This window comes from Pteronotus mesoamericanus, unplaced genomic scaffold, assembly GCF_021234165.1.
Source record: "Pteronotus mesoamericanus isolate MK-2021 breed Mesoamerican mustached bat unplaced genomic scaffold, CSHL_Meso_final scaffold_21, whole genome shotgun sequence".
In the NCBI taxonomy this organism is placed as follows: Eukaryota; Metazoa; Chordata; class Mammalia; order Chiroptera; family Mormoopidae; genus Pteronotus; species Pteronotus mesoamericanus.
In genome coordinates, this window is record NW_026555310.1 from 31,682,488 (window position 1) to 31,704,818 (window position 22,331).

The following is a 22,331-nucleotide window of genomic DNA, read 5'->3' on the forward strand; positions in this document are numbered from 1 at the left end:
CTGCTGAATTTACAAAGGAATTTAATTGAATTGTTAGAACATTTGATCCTGGCCATTTTGACCTAATCCAATGAACATACATAATAGGTTCTAGGGAAAAAACAACAGAATTACTAAATAAGGTCTGCTGGGAAATTCCTGTAAAAGAGTATGTTTTTATTGTAAAAAGCCAAGTCACCTTAAGTAAGGTTGCAGAAAACCGAAATGGGATTTAGAAAGAGAAAAGAAACTGAAGCAAGCATAGCGTTGCTCCAGAGAGTGAGAGGGCATTTCTCCTTCTCTTTACTAATAGTGATGGGGGACTGAAATGTTAGAAATTTTTAGTTTCAAATAATAGCTAACAAGCTTAGTAATCAATGTGTGCGAACAGCTATTGTTTCAGGAACTGAAGGTATGATCCACCCTGACTCCAGGAGACTGCAAGCAGTTCCACCTTTGTGCCTCTGGAGGACTGCAGGCAATCAGTATGGTATCTGAGCCATTGTACTCCAGGGTGAGATGTCCACAGCCCAGGACACAGATAAAGACTCCTGTCCAGGATGCAGATGAAGACCACCGCCCAGGACACAGCCCAGGACAGAGGTGAAAGAATGTTGCAGCTCTTATCTGATTAACTTTTTCCCTAATTCCAAACCCCTTACCTACACTTTTCTTCTCCTTATAAAAAGGGTTGCTTTACATTGGAATTTAAGATGGTTTATTAGACAAACTTGCCATCTTCTCAAATCACTGACCATCTGAATAAAGTGCCCATAAATAATCAATCCCTGTCTCTGTCTATTGGGTCTGGTAGGTGACAGGCAACACAAACACTGGCTGTTCTGGTTTCAATAGTTTAGGGAAAATTGAGATTACCATAAAAGGGGAAATTATAAAGGCCCTTGTAAATACTGGGGCTACTTTATTTGTTCTTAATCATACCCAACTAAGTTGTCTTATCCTTAGGAGTAAAGCTTCTGTACAAATGGCAGGAATATTTAATCAGCCAATGTATTTTTAAAAATCAAAACATGTTCCCTTTCAACTAGGATATGTTATAGGACAATATATATTTTTGCTTATTAAATCTGTCCCAAAACACCTGATAGGGCAAGATTTTCCTGAAATAATTATGCCCACATATCCTTTTTCCAGAAGGGTGATATGTATTTAAAATAACTGAGCCACTCATGGACGTGGACAACAGTGTGGTGATTGCCTGGAGGAGGAAGTGGGGGGGGAGGTGGGCGAGGGTCTAGGGAGGGTAAGTGGTAGTGGATGGAGACTTGACTTGGGGCGGTGAACGCACAATACAGTGTACAGGCAATGTGTTGTAGAATTACGCAGCTGAAACCTGTGTAATTTGGTTAACCAGTGTCACCCTGTACATCAACTAAAAAAAAAAAAAAACACTAAATGAATCAGATACTGAACCAATTGGGAAAATTATGATTTTAAAGAAACCCTCCACAAGAGGAAATTAATCTTGAAACTGACTGAATATTTGCTAACCCCCTTTTCTTCATAATTAACTTCCGTGACAGCCTCATGGACAGCTTAATAGCGACCTTCACTTCCCTTTTAGGGGTGGCTGCTTTCTCCCTATTAGGCTTCTTAAAGCACCAGGGCTGCTGGGAACATGAAAGGCAGGACAACAGGTTCTTAGCCTGATTAGCAAAGAGCAGAGTTAAAAGACAAGTTTTTACCCAAGGTGACAGTTGTGCTCAGTGTTCCCTGCACAGAGAGATAAAGGGCGAGGGAATCTCCAGTAAGCCTAGCTAAGACCAGAGGTCATGGAGTGAGGGCCATATTTAGTGGTGCGCTGAATGCCTGCAGGTGGGTCACTGGGTGCCCACTGGCAAGGACACTAGGTGCCCACAGGATGGCCAAAAAAAGCCCAGAGGCTTACGGGAATGCTTCTAGTTCTTGGCTTGTTATGTGACTCTTTCCATAGAAGGAAAACTAGTCCATTGTACTTCAAGAGACTCCTTTCGGGGTGCCTACTCACCTACTGGGGGAAATTTGACCCTGAATACCTCAAGAAAAAAAGCAAATCTTCTTTTGTGCACAGCCTGGCTCCAATATAAATTGGGTGACAGAGAGGTTTGGCCAGTTAATGGCACCATTAATTTATAGAAATTAATACTATCTTGCAGCTAGACCTGTTTTGCCATTCCTGAGGAATGGAGTCCATGTATCCAAGACTTTATGGCCCTAAGAGACAACCTTAAGCTATGTAGTATCTGTAAACAAACAAATGAAAAGTATCCAGATGGAAAGAAACATTCCAAACTTGGGTGGCTAGATTTGTCAGTCCTTTGCCAACATTTGGGTGGCAACTCAATCTGTGAGGTATTAAAAATGACTGTCCTTGTTTTACAAAGGGCAAAGTCTTTCTAGGGCCAGATATGTGTCTCCAGAAACAATTCAAAGCCCACCAAATCCTCTTACTTTCCCCAAAATCTTTATATTTATCTCAAAAGAGTTATAGGTAATTGGCTTTATGAGACCAAAGTCCTTCAAGGAGGAGCTTGCATTTATTTCCCTGTACCTTTGAGAGGTAAATACCTGCTCTTGTTCAAGAATTCTGATCTGGGCCATCTTCTAAAATGCAAAGTTTCTGGGAGATAATTCTTGGTTTTTTTATTGTTCAAATACATTTGTCTCCATTTTCCTGCCACCACTTTCCCCTGCCACACCCACACTTCCCCACCTTGGCTTTGTCCATGGATCCTTTATCCATGTTCTTTGATTTGACCCTTTCCCTTCTTTTCCCCATTATCCCCCTTAATTCTTATTAAAAAGAAAAAACATTAGCCTTCTGGGCAGATTAATTTAGCTTACTTAAACTGTTAAACATTGATTGCTAGACAAGTCTTAAGCTCACCTACTTTTGGTTTTTTATAATAGAGAAGCTAGAAAATATATTTGGATCTGTTAATGAATGTTTTATACTTTATTAGAAATATGCCTCTTAAAAGTGTATGTTTGCCCATGGAAGAGCCTATGTTTCTGGAAGTTATGAAGTATATTTGTCAATCTAAAAAAATGTTAATTGTTTATTTTTTAGTTGTCACTAAAAGTTAAGGTGTCTAAGAGTTAAGTAATCAAGTTGGAAAGGAATTCTATGGTTTTGATAATAGAAGGTCTAAGGTATGGATATATTTTCCAAAGGAAAAGGAAGACAGTGAGTTGTTCTAAAGCTGGTTATTTCTTTATGAGTTAGGAAGAGGTAAATTAAAAAGGACTAGAAAAGTTATAGAGCATTTGTGAAGAGAACTATTGAGAAGAAATTATATAGTTAGGCTGAATAATAAATTTAATGAAGTAAATGAATTCAAATTTCAAAAATAAGGTGATATAGACTTGGATTTGGTTTCTTTTCATTCAGTTAAAAAGAGAATGGCTTTCCTTTTGCTTTATATTTTTCTCCCTACCTGATCATTCCACAAGTTGGAAACTCTTAATGAATGAGCATTATTATTTTCATGACAATATGCTTGTTTGCATGAATCCAACAAGAATTTGCTTTCTTTATAATACAACACATAAAATCAGTTTCCAATTGTGGTTTTATTAACCAAGACTTTTACTGGATTGCCATGTTTAAGAGAGACATACCAAGACACTGTATGTCACCAGAAATATTTAAGAAATTAAGGTTGACTTTGGAAGCTGATAAAAAGCCCTTTGGAAAAATAGCCTGGTACCTTGCTTATTTACATTGTTCATGGAAGTCTTCTCAGGTAAGGAAGGAAAGTTGTTTTCCTGCGAGATGGCAAAGAAAGAACCTGAAGACATTTTTGGGGTCTCAAGAACTAGAGGAGTTCACCCAAACCTATAGGTACTTCAGGCAAAGCTTGTGGGCAACCATGTTTTCTTCACCCTGACAGTCTAATTAAAGCTCAGTTTGGAAATTCCTTATGAGATTCCAGCAAATCAGATTTAAGGGAGTCTATATGATCAATTACTGTTTTTTTGTTGGGTTTATGAAAATAATCAGGTCAAATTAAAATTAGACCGAGTGCAGTAAATAAATTGATTTTAAGTTGGCTCTTTAATGAAAATGAGGGTGATTTTAGGGGGATAAATTGTGCTTCAATAGAATCTATAAAGCACAGTTATGTATATTAGACTCTACTTCAGTTAATAGTCTTCAAAATTTTATTTTTCACCTATGAACTGAACTGGATTGTGAATTTTTCTAGTTTCCTTAAATATTTGGCTACAACCCTCCAAACTAACATTTTGTTTTTTTCCCATCCTTTGACTTGAAATTATTGAGATTCATAATGCAATTTGTCTCCACCAGAATACAAACCCTACTCACACTCCAGGAATATTGTCCCTTATCAATTCTAGACAACATTGCAATTTCCCTGCATGTCTAGGCCTCAATATGTCTCTGATAGTGAGCAAGGATCAATCAGCTCTGAAAGAAAACTTTGCCTCTCTTCACCAGGATGCCCTTTTCCCTTAGAAAATTCAGAGTCAAGAATTTTTGGTGGGGGGGATTAGGAGGCAGTTAAAAAGACAAGAGCAGAGTAGGAACAATAGGCCAAGTGTGGAAGGTCACCAGCATGGAAAGCACTGGGTGCCTAACAGCAGACAATTGTAGGGTAGGATGTTTTCTCTTCTGGCATCTTGCTGGACTTAAGGATTAGATCCCATCATCTTTCGTATCATTGGTCATGCAGTTCAGACCCTCCCTTGACCTTTCCTCCTCTTGTGTGTCTCTAGTCATGGGACAGACCCTCTTAGAGGATAAACAAGGAAACTGAAGAATAGCTTCATACAACTCCAATATGAGCCCTTGCACAACCACTCACTTAAGCATTAAGCCTTCATAAAAATGAGGCTCTGACTTGCATTAAATGATCTTGGAAGCAAAGCCTTAGGTATGTTGACCACAGACAGAAGTTTTGGACAAACCAGAGAAAACATCTAGCCCTCAGCTGTGTTTCAGCTCCAGGCTCAGAAGAGCAGCAAGTTCAGGCAGGGCACTGCGATGGCTAGCATCAGAACCAGCTGCAATGACTAAGGACCCCTGCCCAGGTGCCAACCAATGAGTAGAGACCACAATCCTGAAAAAACACACATGGAAATCTGATGAATATTCTATGGAGATCCTCCCCTGGGACCTTCTCTAAGATCCCTGCCCTTAGAGTAGATAAAACTCTCAGTACAAAGGACCCAGTGTATGCTCCCTCTTTCTCTGGAGCACACTTGCACCTTCCCCTCTTTTACTTCCCCCAGGAGCTTTACCTTTGCCTTTCTTTCTCCTAAGCTCCAAGGGCCTTCGTTTGACCCTGGAACTTTTTTCCTGAGCCCACAGAGCCCAGCTGGCTCCCTTCTTCCATGGTTTACTTCTTTTACATCTGTGACTTAGTTTCCGCCCCCCCTCACCTAAGGACATTTTTTTCATTGCTTTTTAGAGAGACAGAAAGAGGGAAACATCAATGCAAGAGAAAAGCATTAATTGCTTGTCTCCTTTACACGCCCAGACCAGGGACTGAATCTGCAATCCAAGTGTGTGCCCCAACCAGGAATCAAACCTGCAAAATTCTGTTAATGGAACAATGCTCCAACCAACTGAGCCACACTATCCACGGCATCTGTGACCTTCTAAATAAACCTTTGTTTATGTTTGAGTCTTGGTTCTAAATTCTTTCTTAGCCAGAACTCAAGTACCAAGGTTGCCAAAGCAACCTTGCAAAATGCTACTTGAAGTACAGTAGCATTTTGGTGCCATTTTACCATTAATAACTTTTTAAAAAATTGATGATGAGTAGTAGTCCTTTGTATGAATATAACACAATTTGCTTATCCACCAGTAGATATTTGGTTTGTTTCCAGAGTTCACTTACTATGAATAAATCTGCTATAAATGTTATGTGCAAGTCTTTTTTGTGAGTATATGTTTTCATTTATCATGAGTAAATTCTTAGAAATAAAATTGCTGAGTCATATGGGATGTCTATGTACACCTATATAAAAATGTGTCAATTTCTATTGAGAAGTCTGTGGTCTTTCTTTGGAGTTTTGACCCAGCAATTCCACTGCTGGGATTATACCCTAAAAATCAATTCAAAAGAACCTATACACCCCAATGTTCATAGCAGCACAATTTGCAATAGCCAACTATTGGAAGCAACCTAAGTGCCCATCAATAAATGAGTGGATCAAAAATCTGTGGCACATTTACACAATGGAATATTACACAGCAGAAAGAAAGAAGGAACTCCTGCCCTTCGCAATAGCATGGGTGGAACTGGAGAGCATTATTCTAAGTGAAATAAGCCGGGGGGTGAAAGACAAATACCATATGATCTCACCTATAGTGGAAACTAATCAACAAAACAAACAAGTGCAAAGAATATAACCAGCGACACTGAAAGAAAAAACGAACTGACACTAACCAGAGGTGAAGCGGGAGGAGGGTAATTGAGAGAAGAAGGGGAAGGGTCGTCAAGGAGCAACTATAAAGGACTCATGGACAAAGGACAGGTGAGGAAGGATTGAGGGTGGGAAATGGGGGTAGGTGGGGCAAGCGAAAGTGGTAGTGGTAAAATGGAGACAAAGGTATTTGAACAATAACAAAATTTTTTAAAAGTGAAACATCTGAAAATATTTTGTTTTAAAAAAATAAAGATTTCCTCACTACTTGTTTTTGTTTTTAAAGCAATTTTATTATGATGTACCTTGATTGTGTGTGTGTGTTTGTGTGTTGATGTTCATCCTATTTGGGGATTAATACAAATCTTGAATCTGTGGGTTTATAATTTTCATCCAATTTGGAGAAATTTTAGTCATTAAAAAATGTTTTCTTGACCCATTTAGGGTAACTTCATCTTCTATATATAAACCCAGTCAGTAGCCTGGAAGTATGGATGCTGCCTATACTACATGAAGGAAATTCTTTGTTTAATGCCCTGAACTACAGGACATTTAATGTCAGACATTTAATGTCTGTCTTCCAGGATGCATCCGCAGCACTAATGGAAAGAAAGTCATATCTGTGCTTGGCCTAGACATAGTCATTTGTAAATGTTTCTGGTTTACTCTGGCTTTACCTCTGAGAAACATTTTACCCCAGATTACTGTTCTTGATACAACAAAGAGGAAGCTGCGGGTCTCTGGTGACTCATTGGGTTGTTGCTATGGTTGTCATCCTGTTTGTCTGCTGCTTTCATCATCACTGTAGTTGGTGTACAACTTCTTTCTCGGCCCCTTTCACAGACTTTTTTTGTGTAGTCTAGTCATAATTTCCATAATAGACATGTTTCCATTTCTTGTTGTCTGTGGTTTTTTAAAAAAATTGAATTTATTGGGGTGACATTGGTCTGTAAAACCACACAGGCTTCGAGTATACAATGTAATAAAACATCATCTGCACACTGTGTTGTGCACATATCACCCTGACCAAAGTCTCTTTCCCCGGCTTTGCTCACCTCCACTTATCCCCACTCTCCTTTCTCTTTGGCTATTACCACACTGCTGTCTGTGTTTATGTGTTATGCAGTCTATATATGGGTTTTTTTTTCCTTAATCTCTTCACTTTTTTCATCCAGTTATCCAAAGCCCCTCTTCTCTGACAGCTGTCTGTTACATGTGTCTATGTCTCTGTTTCTGTTTTGTTCATCAGCTTGTTTTGTTCATTAGATTTTACATGTAAGTGAGATCATATGACATTTGTCTTTTTCTGACTGGCTTATTTCACTTAGCATAATAATCTCCAGGTCCATCCATGCTGTCGCAAAAGGTAAGATTTCCTTTCTATTATGGCTGAGTAGTATTCATTTGTGTAAATGTACCACAGCTTCTTCATTCACGCATCTACTGATGGGCAGTTGGGCTGTTTCCAGCTCTTGGCAATTGTAAATGACGCTGCAATGAACATAGGGGTATACATGTCCTTTCAAATTAGTGATTCAGGTTTTTTGGAATATATTGGCAGAAGTGGGATTTCTGGGACAAAATTTTTTGAGGAAACTCCATACTGTTTACCACGGCAGCTGCACAGTCTGCTTTGCCACTTTACCTTTTACCACCTTTTATCAGTGATAATGATTGTGATTTTACCAAAGTATTTTACATTTCTTTTTTCCTTTGTTTTAATAAGTCTGCAATTCTCTCATCTAGGAAGATCTTAGGGTTTAACCAACAGCTCTATTACTTTTCCCTCAACTCCAAAGGAAATGCTAATAGAGCTTTTGTTCATTTTCACATTGTGCTTTTGTAATCTTAACTATAACTTGGACATAACTTCTCAACTATCTTACAGAACATATTAAAAAAGAGTTTCTCTCATGTTTTCAAAATTATTCTTGTTTTCTAGGAACACAAAATGTGCTAAATATAGTTTATTTTTTTCTTGCTGTAAGCAAGATTTACATATACCCATGAGTCCTAGGTCCTTTTAATAAACAATAGATATTACATTAGACAAGATCTAGGTTACAGTGTTGTGTATGAGCGTTTGTGGGCAATTGTTGCTGGTGTGGTAATACTTTTGGTTGTAACTGTGTTGGAAATGACATGTATTGTCAAATTTATACTTTTACTTTCTCTCACTCCCAATTTAACATAATAAAGTAGTATTTTATTCAAGATCATTATATGTGTTTATGTATATTTAAAGTAGTATTGTAGTTTATGAACATAGAGAAAAGGACATATTCTGGAAGCTAAAATTTAATAAGGATCTCTGGGCTGTTAGCTACTTGTCTTTGTCCTCTTGGACTGCTATAACCAAATACCGAAGACTGGATGGCTTAAACAACAGACATTTATTTCTCACGGTTCTGGAGGCTGGAAAGTCTGAAATCAAGGTACCAGCTTCTCAATGGTGGGGGACAAAAATATTCAGTCCATGACAGTACAGTAAATGAAGTCAGGGACCCTGATGGTGTCTTCATCACAGAATATCATACTTTCATTGCATTAAAAACCTATTTTCTCTCATCTGTGAAAATTTTAAGATTTAATCAACAGCTCCACCACCTCTTTCTCAACTCCAGAACAAAGGTTTTCATGTCTTTAAGTACAAAGTACGTACATTGTGTACATTAAAAGCTTTTGCTCATTGGTCACATTGTCTTTTACCATTTTGCACACAACTTATTCAGAACAGAGATCTAGGGCAGAGCTTACCTAAAGCATATAGTGCCATTTAAAATATTATATTCAGGAAAAGAGAAAAATGAGAGCATTAATTTTTTTTCACTTGTAAACTTGTATTTTAGATTCTTTTTTGGAGTAAATAAGGCTCTTCATCTGTTTACAAGGTTATTTCTGGACTGTAAAAATTCCATGTTTTTGCACTGTATTCCCCCATTCAAGCTTGGCTGCTACAATCAGAAAGAAGGTGTGAGGACCCTCTTTTCTTACATCTGCACTGGGACCTTATCAGCAGACAGTAATTGCTCTAAGTCTGTCAAATAGATGCATTAAATTTTTATTAGGTATAATGATTATTCTGTTAGGGTATAGCTAATTTTTTTGTTTAAGTGAATAAAAATAAATACAATAATTTTAAATAAATATAATAATAAATACAATAATAATAAATAACTTTACATGACACACTGATTAGTGACCTCAAGTTACTTATGGAAGTTTCTACTGTTTTTTGGGTATTGCTTTCTCAATTTCCTTTTTTCTTTTCTCCATCTCCCACAGTGAATCAAAGGAAACCTCAGTCTTTAAACAGACTTCCTCTTTTGAGTTAAGTCTTTTATATTGGGAACTTTACAGTCCCACCAGAATAGTAAGACTGATGTTTATTCTCAAGTATTCCTGAATATATTCTTTTATCCACAGAAATAGAGCCTGGGAAAAAATACAAGAGACATCTGTTCCTCCCAAACACTGGACAACAAAAGAGTTAACACACAATGGGGCAAGAAGAACTTCAAAATGAACGTGAGTACTTCTCTCTTTTCTCTTTTAAAGATGCAGATAAAATTATGACTAAGATTTTAAAATAAAATTGATAGTTGTAGTTTTTAAGACTGAATTGATGATATAGGGAGGAGAAGTGGAAGAAAATGAGAATGACTTTGATGAAGAGAAAAGCTATCGATAGATTCAAATACACTGGGCAACAGAAACTTCTTTGTAAAGCATAAATTGGTCCAAGAGAAGAGGTAAAGTGTATTAGAGAAAAATAAGATAGAAAGAAAAAGTAAATTGGCAAGTTTCTTTAAAGGGAAGAGAAAGAAGAAAGACGCAGAAAACACATTGACTAAAGCTCACGGTGTCCCTGAGGCTCTAACTTTATCCCATTTTATGTTTTACTGAGGTGACACAAATGGATTTGTAGTATGAGAACATTAAATAATATTTTGAGAAATATATAGAACATATGCAGAAATATATAATCTTAACATTAATGTTTTACTTTAACTCATCAACCCACCATGGCAAACTTCGGTGGAACCACAGTGAACAATAGGGGTCCTGAGAAAAACTTTTTCATTTGACAATATGTCTTGGAGATTTTTTAGTGCAATACATACTCATATGCATGATTGTTTTAATTGTGATATAGAATTCATCATGTGGATTCACCATAATTTAAAATCTCTATTATTGACAATACATATACAAGTATTAGCTTTCAGTGTTTTATTTTATTTCCAAGGTACTCTAATGAATACCTTTTTATATAAATAAATTCAGTTATATCTATAGGATAAGTCTCTAGAAATGAAATCATGGCACTTTGTATATGATTGTCTAATACTATGCTGTACATCTGAAAATAATACAAAATAATATTGAATGTAAACTATAATTAAAAATTGCAACTAAAAATAAAAAAGAAATTGTTGTGGAAAATGTAATGCATTTAAAAAGTGATAAATGCTGCTAACTTGATCTGTGTAAATGGCTTTCTAATTTATAGTTCAGCAGCAGCATTTATTTCCTTTCTCACCTAGAGTGTTGTATTTTTAATTTACTTTTTAAATTTTGATTTGTGAAAAATCATATAATATTTTAGTTTACATTTCTCTGAGCATATTTTTATTGGTTTAATGGCAATTTATAATTTCAACAAATTAAATTTTCATCAAATTTTATGTACAAATTTTTGCTGTTTTCTAATTGATTAAAAAATTGTTTATACAGTTTAGAGATTAATATTGTGACATGATTTTTCTTCCAGACATTCCTTTTGCTTTAACATTGTTTTTTATGTAGAAGTTTTAACTTTTATGTACCCAAATTTTCAATTTTTTATGATTTTTGAGTTTCATGTCATCCTTATAAAAAGCCTTTCTTATTCAAAAAAAGTTGAAATATTTCTTATTTGTTTATTTATTTGTTAGTAAGCTCTAAAATTGATTTTTTTCTAGAGAAAATCTTTAAGTTCTCCTCTACATCTAAAATGTTTTGTATAATCTCATACTTAGCTTACTCCTTGGTAGATTTAGTTTCCTTAGTTCTTGGTGCTGAAAAGAAAATAAGCTATTTATCTTTCTTTTTATCCTTTTAGAAAGAGGCCAGCATTTCCAGCAAATTCCTTGGGTCATTGCTATTGTTTTCATCTCACTTCTCAGTGCCTGCTTTATTGCAAGTTGTTTGGGTAAGTTGTTAACAAAAGTAGAGCTGTCCTTGAATTATTTTCCCAAAAAATTTCATAAAGTTGCTCTAAACTTTTTGTTACCTTGATTTTCCCCAACATATCAACCTATAATGCCTTCAGGGTCTTTGATTTAAAATTCAGAGCTACATACTGGATCTGCTATTCTTTGGTGATGCTGCCTCGTATCAGGAATAAAGGATGGAATTTTGGCCTTTTTCTGTACATGTCAAAGTTGGTGACTGTAGTAAATCACCCCTCATTTTGGACTAGGATTACAAAGGGCTGCCTCAAAGGAGTAAAGAGTAACCAGCAAATGCAAACTTTCATATGCATTGCAGTCTAGCTTTAAAAAGGAAAATAGTTGGAAGACTTGTTCTTTCTGATATCAACATCTCATATAAGGTTATTATAATTAAAGTAATATAATATAGGTACAAGTATAGGCAAACAGACTATAGGAAAATAATAGAGAGCTTAGTTATAGATTCCGCATGTACAAACTCTTTATATAAAACAGAAGGGGATACTGTAGGGTTGTACGGAAAGGATAGTTCTGTTCAATAAATGGTGTAGAGACTATTAATTACATATATTTAAAAAATGAAATTTGTCTCCAGTCTTATATCATGTGCAAAAACCAACCATGTGCAAGGTGGATTATTGGCCAAAATGTGAAGAGCAAATCAATAGCACTTTTTAGAAAATAAATGAAGATTTTCATGACTTTGATTAGGGAATAATTTCTTAAACAAGTTACAAAATGGGCTAGTCAACAAGAAAATATGGGCAAATTACACTACATTGAAGTAAAAATTACTGTACAACAAAAATATCACTGACTGAAAACAGAAAGCAATAAGAGAAGATGTTTGTAATGCAAATAATTAATAAAGCATTACTGTACAGAATATATAAACAACTTCAGATCAAAAAGAACAATATTGACAACAGAAAAACAGGCAAAGTTTCAAGTAGGCATTATGGAAAAGAAAAATGAAGTATCCAATAAACATAAAATGGAATAAAAATAGCCTCTTCAATAAATGGTGTTGGGAAATCTAGGCAAGTACATGCAAAAAAATGAAACTAGACCACCAACTTACACGATACACAAAAATAAACTCAAGATGGATAAAAGACTTAAATATAAGTCGGAACACCATAAAAGTCCTAGAGGAAAACATAGGCAGGAAAATTTCAGATATTCCATGCAGCAATATTTTCACTGATATGTCCCCTAGAACAAGGGACTTAAAGGAAAGAATAAACAAATGGTACTTCATCAAACTAAAAAGCTTTTGCACTGCTAAAGAAAACATCAGCAAAATGGAAAGAGAACCAACCATATGGGAACACATACTTGTCAATGATACTTTGGACAAGGGTTTGATTTCCAAAATATATAAAGAACTCACAGGACTCCACATCAGGAAGACAAATAATCCAATTTAAAAATGGGCAAACGCCCTGAAGAGACGCTTCTCCAAGGAGGACATACAGAGGGTCCATAGACACATGAAAAAATGCTCAACATCACTAGGCATTTGTGAGATAGTGAAATGAGACGTCACTTCACACTGGTCAGAATGATCACCACTAATAAATCAACAAATGAGTGCTGGCGAGGATATGGAGTAAAGGTAACCCTAGTACACTGTTTGTGGAAATGCAGACTGGTGCAGCCACTGTGAGAAACAGTATAGAATTTCTTCAAAAAGCTAGAGATGGAACTGCCTTTTGACCCAGGGATCTCACTGCTGGGACTATACCCTAAGAATCTAGAATCACCAATTGAAAAGAACCTATGCACCCCAAGGTTCCTAACAGCGTTATTTGCAATAGGCGAGAGATCGAATACAGTCTAAGTGCCCATCAGTAAATGAGTGGATAAAAAACTGCAGTACAATTACACAGTGGAATACTATGCAGCAGAAAGAAAGAAGGAACCCCTACCTTTTGAGACAGCATGGGTGGAACTAGAAAGTGTTATGTTAAGTGAAATAAGCCAGGTGGTGAAAGACAAATACCACATGATCTCACCTAATTGACAAAACAAACAAATGAACAAAATAGAACCAGAGACTTGGAAATAAAGAACAAATGGATAGTGGGAGAAGGGGAGTAATGGGGGAAAGAAGGAGAAAGAGCAAGCAAAGGAACACAAATAGAGGACTCATGGACACATAGGAAGCGGGGGACTGACTGTGGGAATGGGAGGGCACGGGGCGGGGTGGGCAATGGGGAAAAGGTGGGACAACTGTAACTGAACAACAATACATAAAAAGACATAAAAAACAAAAATATTTTAAAAAGCCAACTATTAGTTTTTAGGGAGATGCAAATTAAATTTACAGTAAGATGCCATTGCAAACATGACAGTATGGCAATAATTAAAAAGTCTGGCACTGCCTTTTGGCCAGAAGCTCCATGTTCCAAAATGATTAATAGAAAGAGAAAGGGGACTGGCACTACTGTATGTTCTCCAGGCCTTTCAGAAGACACGGAGCTCTTCCTTTGACCTCATACATGCATATCTACAAGAAAGATGATACAGATATCAAAGGAAAGGGCACTGTCCAAAAACAAATGCCCCACAAATGCTCCCATGGCAAAACTGGAAGCGTCTACAACGTCACCCAGTATGCAGTGGGCATCGTTGTAAACAAACAAGTTAAAGGTGAGATTCTTGCCAAGATAATTAATGTACATGTTGAGCATATTAAAGCATTCTAAGAACCAAGATAGCTTCCTAAAAATGTGTGAAAGAAAACGATGAGAAAAAGAAGGAAGCCAAAGAGAAAGTTACCTGGGTTCAGCTGGTGCCAGCCTGCCCCACCCAGAGAAGCACAATTTGCGAGAACCAAGGGAAAGGAGCCTGAGATGCTGGAACTCATTCCCTATAAATTAATGGCGTAAGTGTAGAAAAAAAAAAAAAGACCTCTTAACTCTTAAAGAAAAAGTCTGGCACTATCAAATATTGATAATGATATGGAGCAACTGGACCTCCAATGAATTGCTCCTGGGAGAAGTGTAAATTTGTAGAGCACACTCATTTTGAAAAAGTTTGCCACTATCACAATTGACAGGATGTATATAGTATTACCAGCAATTCCACTCCTAGGAATAGATCCTGCGGAAGTGAATGCTTATGTGGTCCAGAATGATGCATGATCAAAAATGCTCAGAGGAGCATAACTTGCAATACGCCAACACTGGAAGCAATGCAAATATCGACCAGAAGAATAGATAAATACCTGTTATTGTGTAAGGACAATAGATCACTTCACAGCAATGAAAATGGATGAATTATAGTTGCATGTAACAACGTAGATAAATTTCACACAACACTGAGCAGAAAACAGAAACAAAAGAATGCATATTATATGACTCCATTTATATAAAATTTGAAAGCAGGCAAATCTGATATATTGTTTAAGGATATGCTATTAAGAGGTAAACTGGTAAAGCCAAGTACAAAGTGATTACCTTAAAAGCCATGTCATGGTTACCTTTAAAAGACAGGAAGTAGGTTGCATTTGAGATGTAAAGGCTGCCTCGTGTGCTCTCAATGTTGTGTTTCTTGAGCTGGGTAGTTACCTGGAGTGTTCACTTTACAATCTGTTGATACCTTGTACATTTATATTTTCACTTCTTTACATGTGGTTACATTTCAAAATAAAAATATCCTAAAGGTAAATAAGTGTATAAGTATCATACAATTTTGTAGAAATATTCCAGTATTCACCAAAAATCTCCAGTCTGACACAAATTTTGATAGAAAAATATGCTTAAAAATCATATGCACGTAAAGGTTTAAAAAACTATCTCCATGAAGCACAAAGTGGACAATATGATAACAAAAATATTAATTTCAGCAATTTCAACCAATTCACCTGGAGCTGCAACAAAGGAGCTGTATAGGAAGAAAAGAGAATGTGAGGCCCTTAACTATTAGGATAAGAGAAAGTTTAAAACAGTCAGGTCCCATTGGCCAAATTAAGTGGTTATGTAGAGAAATGAAATAAACTTTGTTCCTCCTTGACAGTGACTCGTAACAGCTTTCTACGTTGTGAGAAAAGCATGAGAATGTTCAAGTTACCAGGGAACAACATGAAGCTGACATGCAAAGAAGAAAAATCAGAACTGAAAGGTACAGGTACCAGAGAAGCATAAGAGAATTTCTCTTTTCCACTTCCATTAAACTTTATAATATGATTTAAAGTATATCTGTAGTAAAGCAAGAGAGAGTAAAATAACGTAATATGAGAATCTGGCACAAGAGTGAACATCAGTAATTGAGATGGAACTATTTCTCCTGACTGTAATCATTCAAGTATCTGGAGAATATAATGGCACATTTATGGGTCATCTTTGGCATCCAAAACTTAATGTTAATTTAATTTCATTTCTTTTGATTCAGACATATCGTAAGGACTTTTTCCTCCTACACTTGTCTTTATCTCTTTATTATTCTGGAATTGATAAAGTCTCATTTGGGTGAATGGGGAAATGTTTGAGAGTTTTAGCAGGTTCTTTGCTCCTTTCAGATAAAATGTCCTGTAAAAGGCTTTCTATGGAAACACTTTAAATGTGAACATAAATAGATGTAGGGATGTTGAAAAATGATCATCTCTTCTAAGAGAATATGTTGTAACTTTCTTATAGTCATTACATGATTCCAATGCTTTTGTTTAGAAGATATTTAGAAATGTAATTAAGAATAATTTTAAAGAGGGAAAAATGACTTTGGTAATCTTGGTCTTACTCCCCATAAATGATACCTGGATACTAGATAGTAGAATAGTTATGCGACCTATTACAGATGAATACTTCTTTGTAACTAATTTTCACTTCAATATTCTCATTAGGGGTCACCTGGAATTGTTGTCCTGTTGGCTGGGGAGCCTTCCAGTCCAACTGCTATTTTCCTTTTCATGATAGCAATACATGGGCAGAGAGTGAAAGGATCTGTGCAGAGCTGGGGGCTCACCTGGCCACCATCAACACAGAAGCTGAGCAGGTGTGTTGGGCGGCTCCCATCTGTTTCCCTGCTGGTTTGAATCTCTTTCCAGAGGAAGAGGACTTCTGCTCTGCTCTGCTCTGCCTCTGTGCCTTTGTTTCACCTGTTCCATCTTCCTGGAAAGCCTTTACTTCCTCTCTTATTTTCTTCATATGACCAACTTCTTCAGGTCTTTGCAGATTTCATCCATGCATTATTTCTTACAGAAAACTACCTTGACTCAGCCTCCCTACTCCACCCTCCCTACTCTACATCGGAGGGGCTTCTGTGGTACTCTGCACTGTGTGGTCATGGCACTTACTCCAGTGTCCTACAGTTGTTTGCTTAATACTCCATCTCTTCCAACGATGCCTACTTTGTAGGGGCTGGGAGGCGCCTTACTCATTTTTGCACCTCCAGTACCCTGCACAGTTCTAGCACTCTGGCTAGGTCTTAATAATTAGTTGGTAAGTGAATAAATGAATGGTTTAATTGAGACTGAAATAGCTACAGGATAAAGCATACGAAAAATAATTCAGATGCATGGTTATAATTATAAATAAGAAAATCTTAACATAAAAACTGAAATTTATTTCCTCATGTAATATATTCCATATATATCTACTATGACTCACAGTCCACTCTTTTTTGGTCAGCAGGGTTTTCTGGAGGATTCTGTTTTTATGGCCTTGCAATCTATAAGCTGACTCTTTGAATAAAATGGGATTTAATGAAATAACGCAACAATTAAAGAAGGCAATTTTAAAAACAGAAGTTCCAGATAATCTGATTTTATGAAGCATTTGCTCAGTGGTTTGCAAGTATCATCTTAGTTCATCTTCACAATAACTCTATGAAGTAGTGGAGTTGTCTGTTTTGAAGATAAGAAAACTGGGGTTTGGTGGGATGAAAAGGCTTGCTAACATTACCCAGTAAACGGCAGAGGCAGGATATGAAAACAGATGCATCTGATACCAACATTCTTGAGATTAACTAGTAATCTATTCAACCTCTTTCCTTTTTTTCCTAACATAACATCTATTACCTGATAAATGCAAATACACTTATAAGAATTTAATTTTTTATGCAGAGCTTTATTATCCAGTATTTGGAGAGACAATTTTCATATTTCCTGGGACTTTCACGTGAGAATCCTCAAGGCTCATGGCAATGGGTGGATAGGACGCCATTTAACCCACGTATGGTGTGAGTATATTGACTGGGGTGAAAGAACTTCATAGGCAAAGGTGGGAAGGAGGTAGCAAGCATAATTCATTTTGGGTTGGAGGACACCAATGTAAAAGTGCTACTCAGCATCATTGAATAACCTTTATGCCAGCATACAATTATACTTATATTGGACAGTGCAACTCTAAATTTTGACATTTAGGGGCATTTTCTCTGCATTGTACCCTGACACCCATCCCGTGTGTGTATGTGTGTGTGTGTGTGTGTATGGTATGTATTATATATACATTTTTTTTCCATTTCAGATTATGGCATAAGGGTGGACCCAACAACCAACAGAAAGAAAATTGTGTTGTCCTTGTTAATGACCAAAACAAATGGGCCTGGAATAATATTTCTTGTAACTCCAAGGCAAGTAGGATTTGTCAGAAATCTGGAAGAGTACTCGCCTGAAAGTTATGAAGGGGCTCTTGTGGTGAGGACAGAAAAAAGAACCCATTAGACCAAGAGAATGTACGTGCCTCATTGGAGCAGAGAAAACTTGCTAGATCACAGAACGTTTTCAATCATGATGGCCTTATTTATTTTGTTCAGTTCATTCAGGATAATGTGTTTTTATGTGGTGTTTCCGTGGAAAGAATCATCTCTTCTATAAAAATCATCTTTCATTAACTTTGCTTTCTTGATAGTATTTCAAAGAATTTACTTTTCAGTTGGTGTGCATTTATCACACATTTAAAAGAATGATTTAAATGGTACAATGTCTTAGTTATTTCTTCCTGTTAACTCTTAAAATGTAGTGGGGTATTCACATTGTAAGTTGTAACAATGTCAAATAACTACACTGTGCACCTGAAATGAATATAACCAATATAAGATTGCACACCAACCACACTTAAATGTAAAATGAATTCAAAGGCAGGATATTCCAACTAGTAATGGTACACAACTTTTTAACTCAAATGTCACAAATGCTTTAAATTTTTTTAAATATATTTTAATTGTTTGATGCTTCAGTTTTAGACATTTTAATAGTATCAGTCATAAAATTGACATTTCATGAGAAAAATGTTTTCTGAACCACAACAGTATAGTTCAAACTGACAGTGACCAGAGGGGAGGGGGAAGAAAGATAATGGGGGAAAGAAGAGGACTGGGCCAGCAAAGGAACGCGAAAAAAGACTCACGGGCACAGACAATGGCAGGGGACTGACTGTGGGAGGGAGGGGGATGGGGTAAGGGTGAGCAATGGGGAAAAAAGGTGGGACAATAGTAACTGAACAACAATAAATTAAAAAAAATATAGTCCTGAATTATGGCATTGCCCAGGTAGAAAGAAAATGTCCATTGACCTTTAAAAAATTCATTTCTTACTCTATCCTAAATGTCTTACCAAAGCAGGGAGTCTCAAGTTGACTGACTTATTAATTATTTTTTTTGAGTGGAAAAGTCACCTGAACCAAACTCCTTCAATTCTATAGCTGAGGAAATGAAAACCTTGGGAAGCCCAAGAGCTCACCGTTGCATTGCTAGTTCATGAGAGAGCCAGGCATATGACTCAGACCTAAGAGGTGAAATGCACTGTCTTTGTTATTACAGGAAACCTACTGCAGGTGACTTGGCCTCTTGGCTAACAGATAGATAGAAATTCCTAATTATTTGAAGTAACATTGTATTGATGATTCTATATTTTTAATTTGAATAATATTTTCAACTCATGTAAATTGTTAGCATGTTTCTTTGGAGCTATAAAACTATAGTTCAAACTAATAAGGAAGTCATTGTTTTAATAACTGAAACTTATGCTTTTATGATATATGTAGAACTAATTATGGAGCAGTCATATCCAGCATCAACAAAATATAGTTGTTTTTCTTGAAATTCTGAAAATGCTGGTGTTTCCTGGATCTAAGCTAAAAAATGTCAAGCAAGAGCCCTTTGACCTAACTTTCTTAACACTATTTTTAAAACAGTATTTTGCAAATTGGTGATCTTCTGAGTCTGAATATCAGTGCTTGATTGATTGATTCCACCCGTGTACGTATGGGTCTGTATTTAAAGCTGATCCTTTCCACTAGTGCTAAGTGACTTTGTTTGCCATATTTACTGTTACAAAGTCTACAAAAACCTGTTGAAATAACTTTATGTAAATACTCATAGGCTTCGTATAATTAACATTATTCATTTTTATTTATATAAAATTGTGTACTGGTAGAGCTTAAGTTGTCAATAAAATGTGACCCCTTGTGATTTTATACATCTGGACGAATGTCATTTTTCATTAGCTCCATGCTGCCACCAGGGGCCGGGCGAACATCTTCTTACCTGGTTTATTGTGTGGCCTTCGGATTGGTATTCCTGTGACAACCCTTCGTCTCTTTCAGCCTGTTTTCAATACTCATGGCATCTCTCTTATTCTTCAAAATTTTTTTAAGACAGCTGATAGTAACTTCATAAAAATAAATGCGAATTAGTGTAGTACACTGTGGTAGTCCTAGAAATTTGAAACACTTAAAAAGTGTAAATACTGTCTTTATCTTTGAAGACATAATGTGGTAAATCTTTTAAAAGACAAACATTATAAAGTAAATTATAAAGTAAAAACATTAATAAAAGTATAAAGTAAATCTCTTTTCCACCCTAAACTCCAGCCCCTAAATCCTTCTTCAGAGTAACTACATGATCAGTTTTTGATATTTCTATGTTTTTGTGTAATGTAACATATATAAATATATAACCCATATTTTTTTACACTAATGGAAATGTTATATACATAAGTTAAACACCTTGCATTTTTTTACTTAACATATAACTTGGAAACTTGTTCCTTATAAATAAATAGTGTTTTATTGTACTGATGTATCATAATTTGAAATAACCTTAAAGATGACAAAAAAATTTCTTTTGTAATACAAATCAACAAAATATGGTTGTGGAACATACCTCAGAACAATCCCAGGTCAGAGTTCCAAGAAGATTATATTCGCAATGAATATATGGGACTGAGAATGCATTTGAATGCATTGAAAGTGATGCATAATTCTGGAGAGTTAAGAGATGAATTATTAGTCAGTACACAGAAAACTAATTAAATATAAAAATGATGCCAAGGGGCTTCCAGTCAAGATGATGGTGTATGCAGACATGGCTCACTTTTTTTGTACAACTATATCAAAATTACAACTAAAAGATAGAATACCCATCACTCAGCACTGTCAGAAATTGAGTTGAATGGAAGTCTAACACTACAGATTTAAAGAAACCACATGCATCCAGACTGGTAGAAGGGGCGCAGACATGGAACGAGCTGTTCCTTATACACGTGTGGTGAATAAAATTTTGGGAGGGAAATCTTGGGAGCAAGGAGTCCCAGCCCCACACCAGGCTTTTCAGTCCAGGGTTCCAGTGCCAGGATGATAAGTCCCCACAACTTCTGGCTCTAAAAACCAGCAGGGATTGAGTCAGTGGAAGAAACCTCTGGAGCCCCAAGCAGTTCCTCTGAAAGAACCCGCAAATGGCTCTCCTATTCAGCCTTACTCCCTCTGAGCTCCAGCACCAGGGTGGCAGCTTGAAAGGCACCAGTGGCATACAGGGAGAAACCTAAATGTCTGGCATCAACACAAACAAGCCATTGTTCATTTTTTAAACTCTCCCTCCACAGAGCAGGCAAGCTGGTGCCATTTCTGAGGCTCCATCAACCTGGCTAAAACTGTTTGACCCACTTTGAAGACCCCCAGAGACTCTGTCCCATCCAGTTTATGGGCCCACCCAAGCTGTTTTTCCATATGAATGGCTGTTCTTGGCTCATGCTTCACATCTTCCTAAATTCTATCAAACAAGCAGCAGCAGGCCTCAGTGAGCCCCAGGCACAGCACTAATAGGCAGCTTGGCTTCACCTGGGAATCTCCAAGCCCATCACAAATAGCAGCCTTCTCAGATTGCTTTACAGCTCAGGAAGGATGGCCCTGGGCAAAACACAGGTGGAGGCTGACCTTGGCTTGCACCACTTGGGAAACCCCACAGCCAAAGCAAGCAGTGGATAGCTATAGACTATGTCAGAGCACCACCACCCTGCCCTTGCACAGCTGATCCTCCGTGGAGGACAGAAGTTGGTGGTAAGTCATCACAGCCAATCCTTGCAGCTGACTGGCCTGGGCAAATCCCTCATTGATCTGCAAAAAGCTACTAAGGCTCAACTCTAAGGGGAGGGTGTAATCAGCCCACACAAATGGCATACCTAGAGTACCCAGCTTGGGTGATAGGGGAGGCTGTGCTACTGGGCTCTATAGGACTCCTACTGCATTAGGCCACACTGCCAAGACAGGGAGCCAAAGCAGCTCTATTTAATACATAGAAACAAACACAGAGAGGCTGCCAAAATAGGAGACAAAGAAACATGGCTCGGATGAAAGATCAGATCAAAACTCTAGAAAAAGAGCTAAACAAAATGGAGATAAGCAATCTATAAGACACAGAGTTCAAAAAACTGTTTATAAGGATGCTAAAGGAACTTAGTGAGGACCTCAACAGCATGAAAAAGATCTAGTAAGAAATGAAGTATACACTAATTGAAAT

General features: G+C 36.8%; 1 protein-coding gene across 1 annotated transcript; it reads left to right on the forward strand.

The window, feature by feature from the left end:
• Positions 1 to 9,747: 9,747 nt before the first annotated feature.
• On the forward strand, positions 9,748 to 19,979 carry CLEC4D (C-type lectin domain family 4 member D). The gene is made up of 6 exons (XM_054590968.1): positions 9,748 to 9,903; positions 11,480 to 11,569; positions 15,615 to 15,719; positions 16,438 to 16,589; positions 17,659 to 17,774; positions 18,062 to 19,979. The coding sequence occupies exons 1-6, from the start codon at positions 9,876 to 9,878 to the stop codon at positions 18,207 to 18,209; spliced, it is 639 nt and encodes a 212-aa protein (XP_054446943.1). The 5' UTR covers positions 9,748 to 9,875; the 3' UTR covers positions 18,210 to 19,979.
• The last annotated feature ends 2,352 nt before the right edge of the window (positions 19,980 to 22,331 follow it).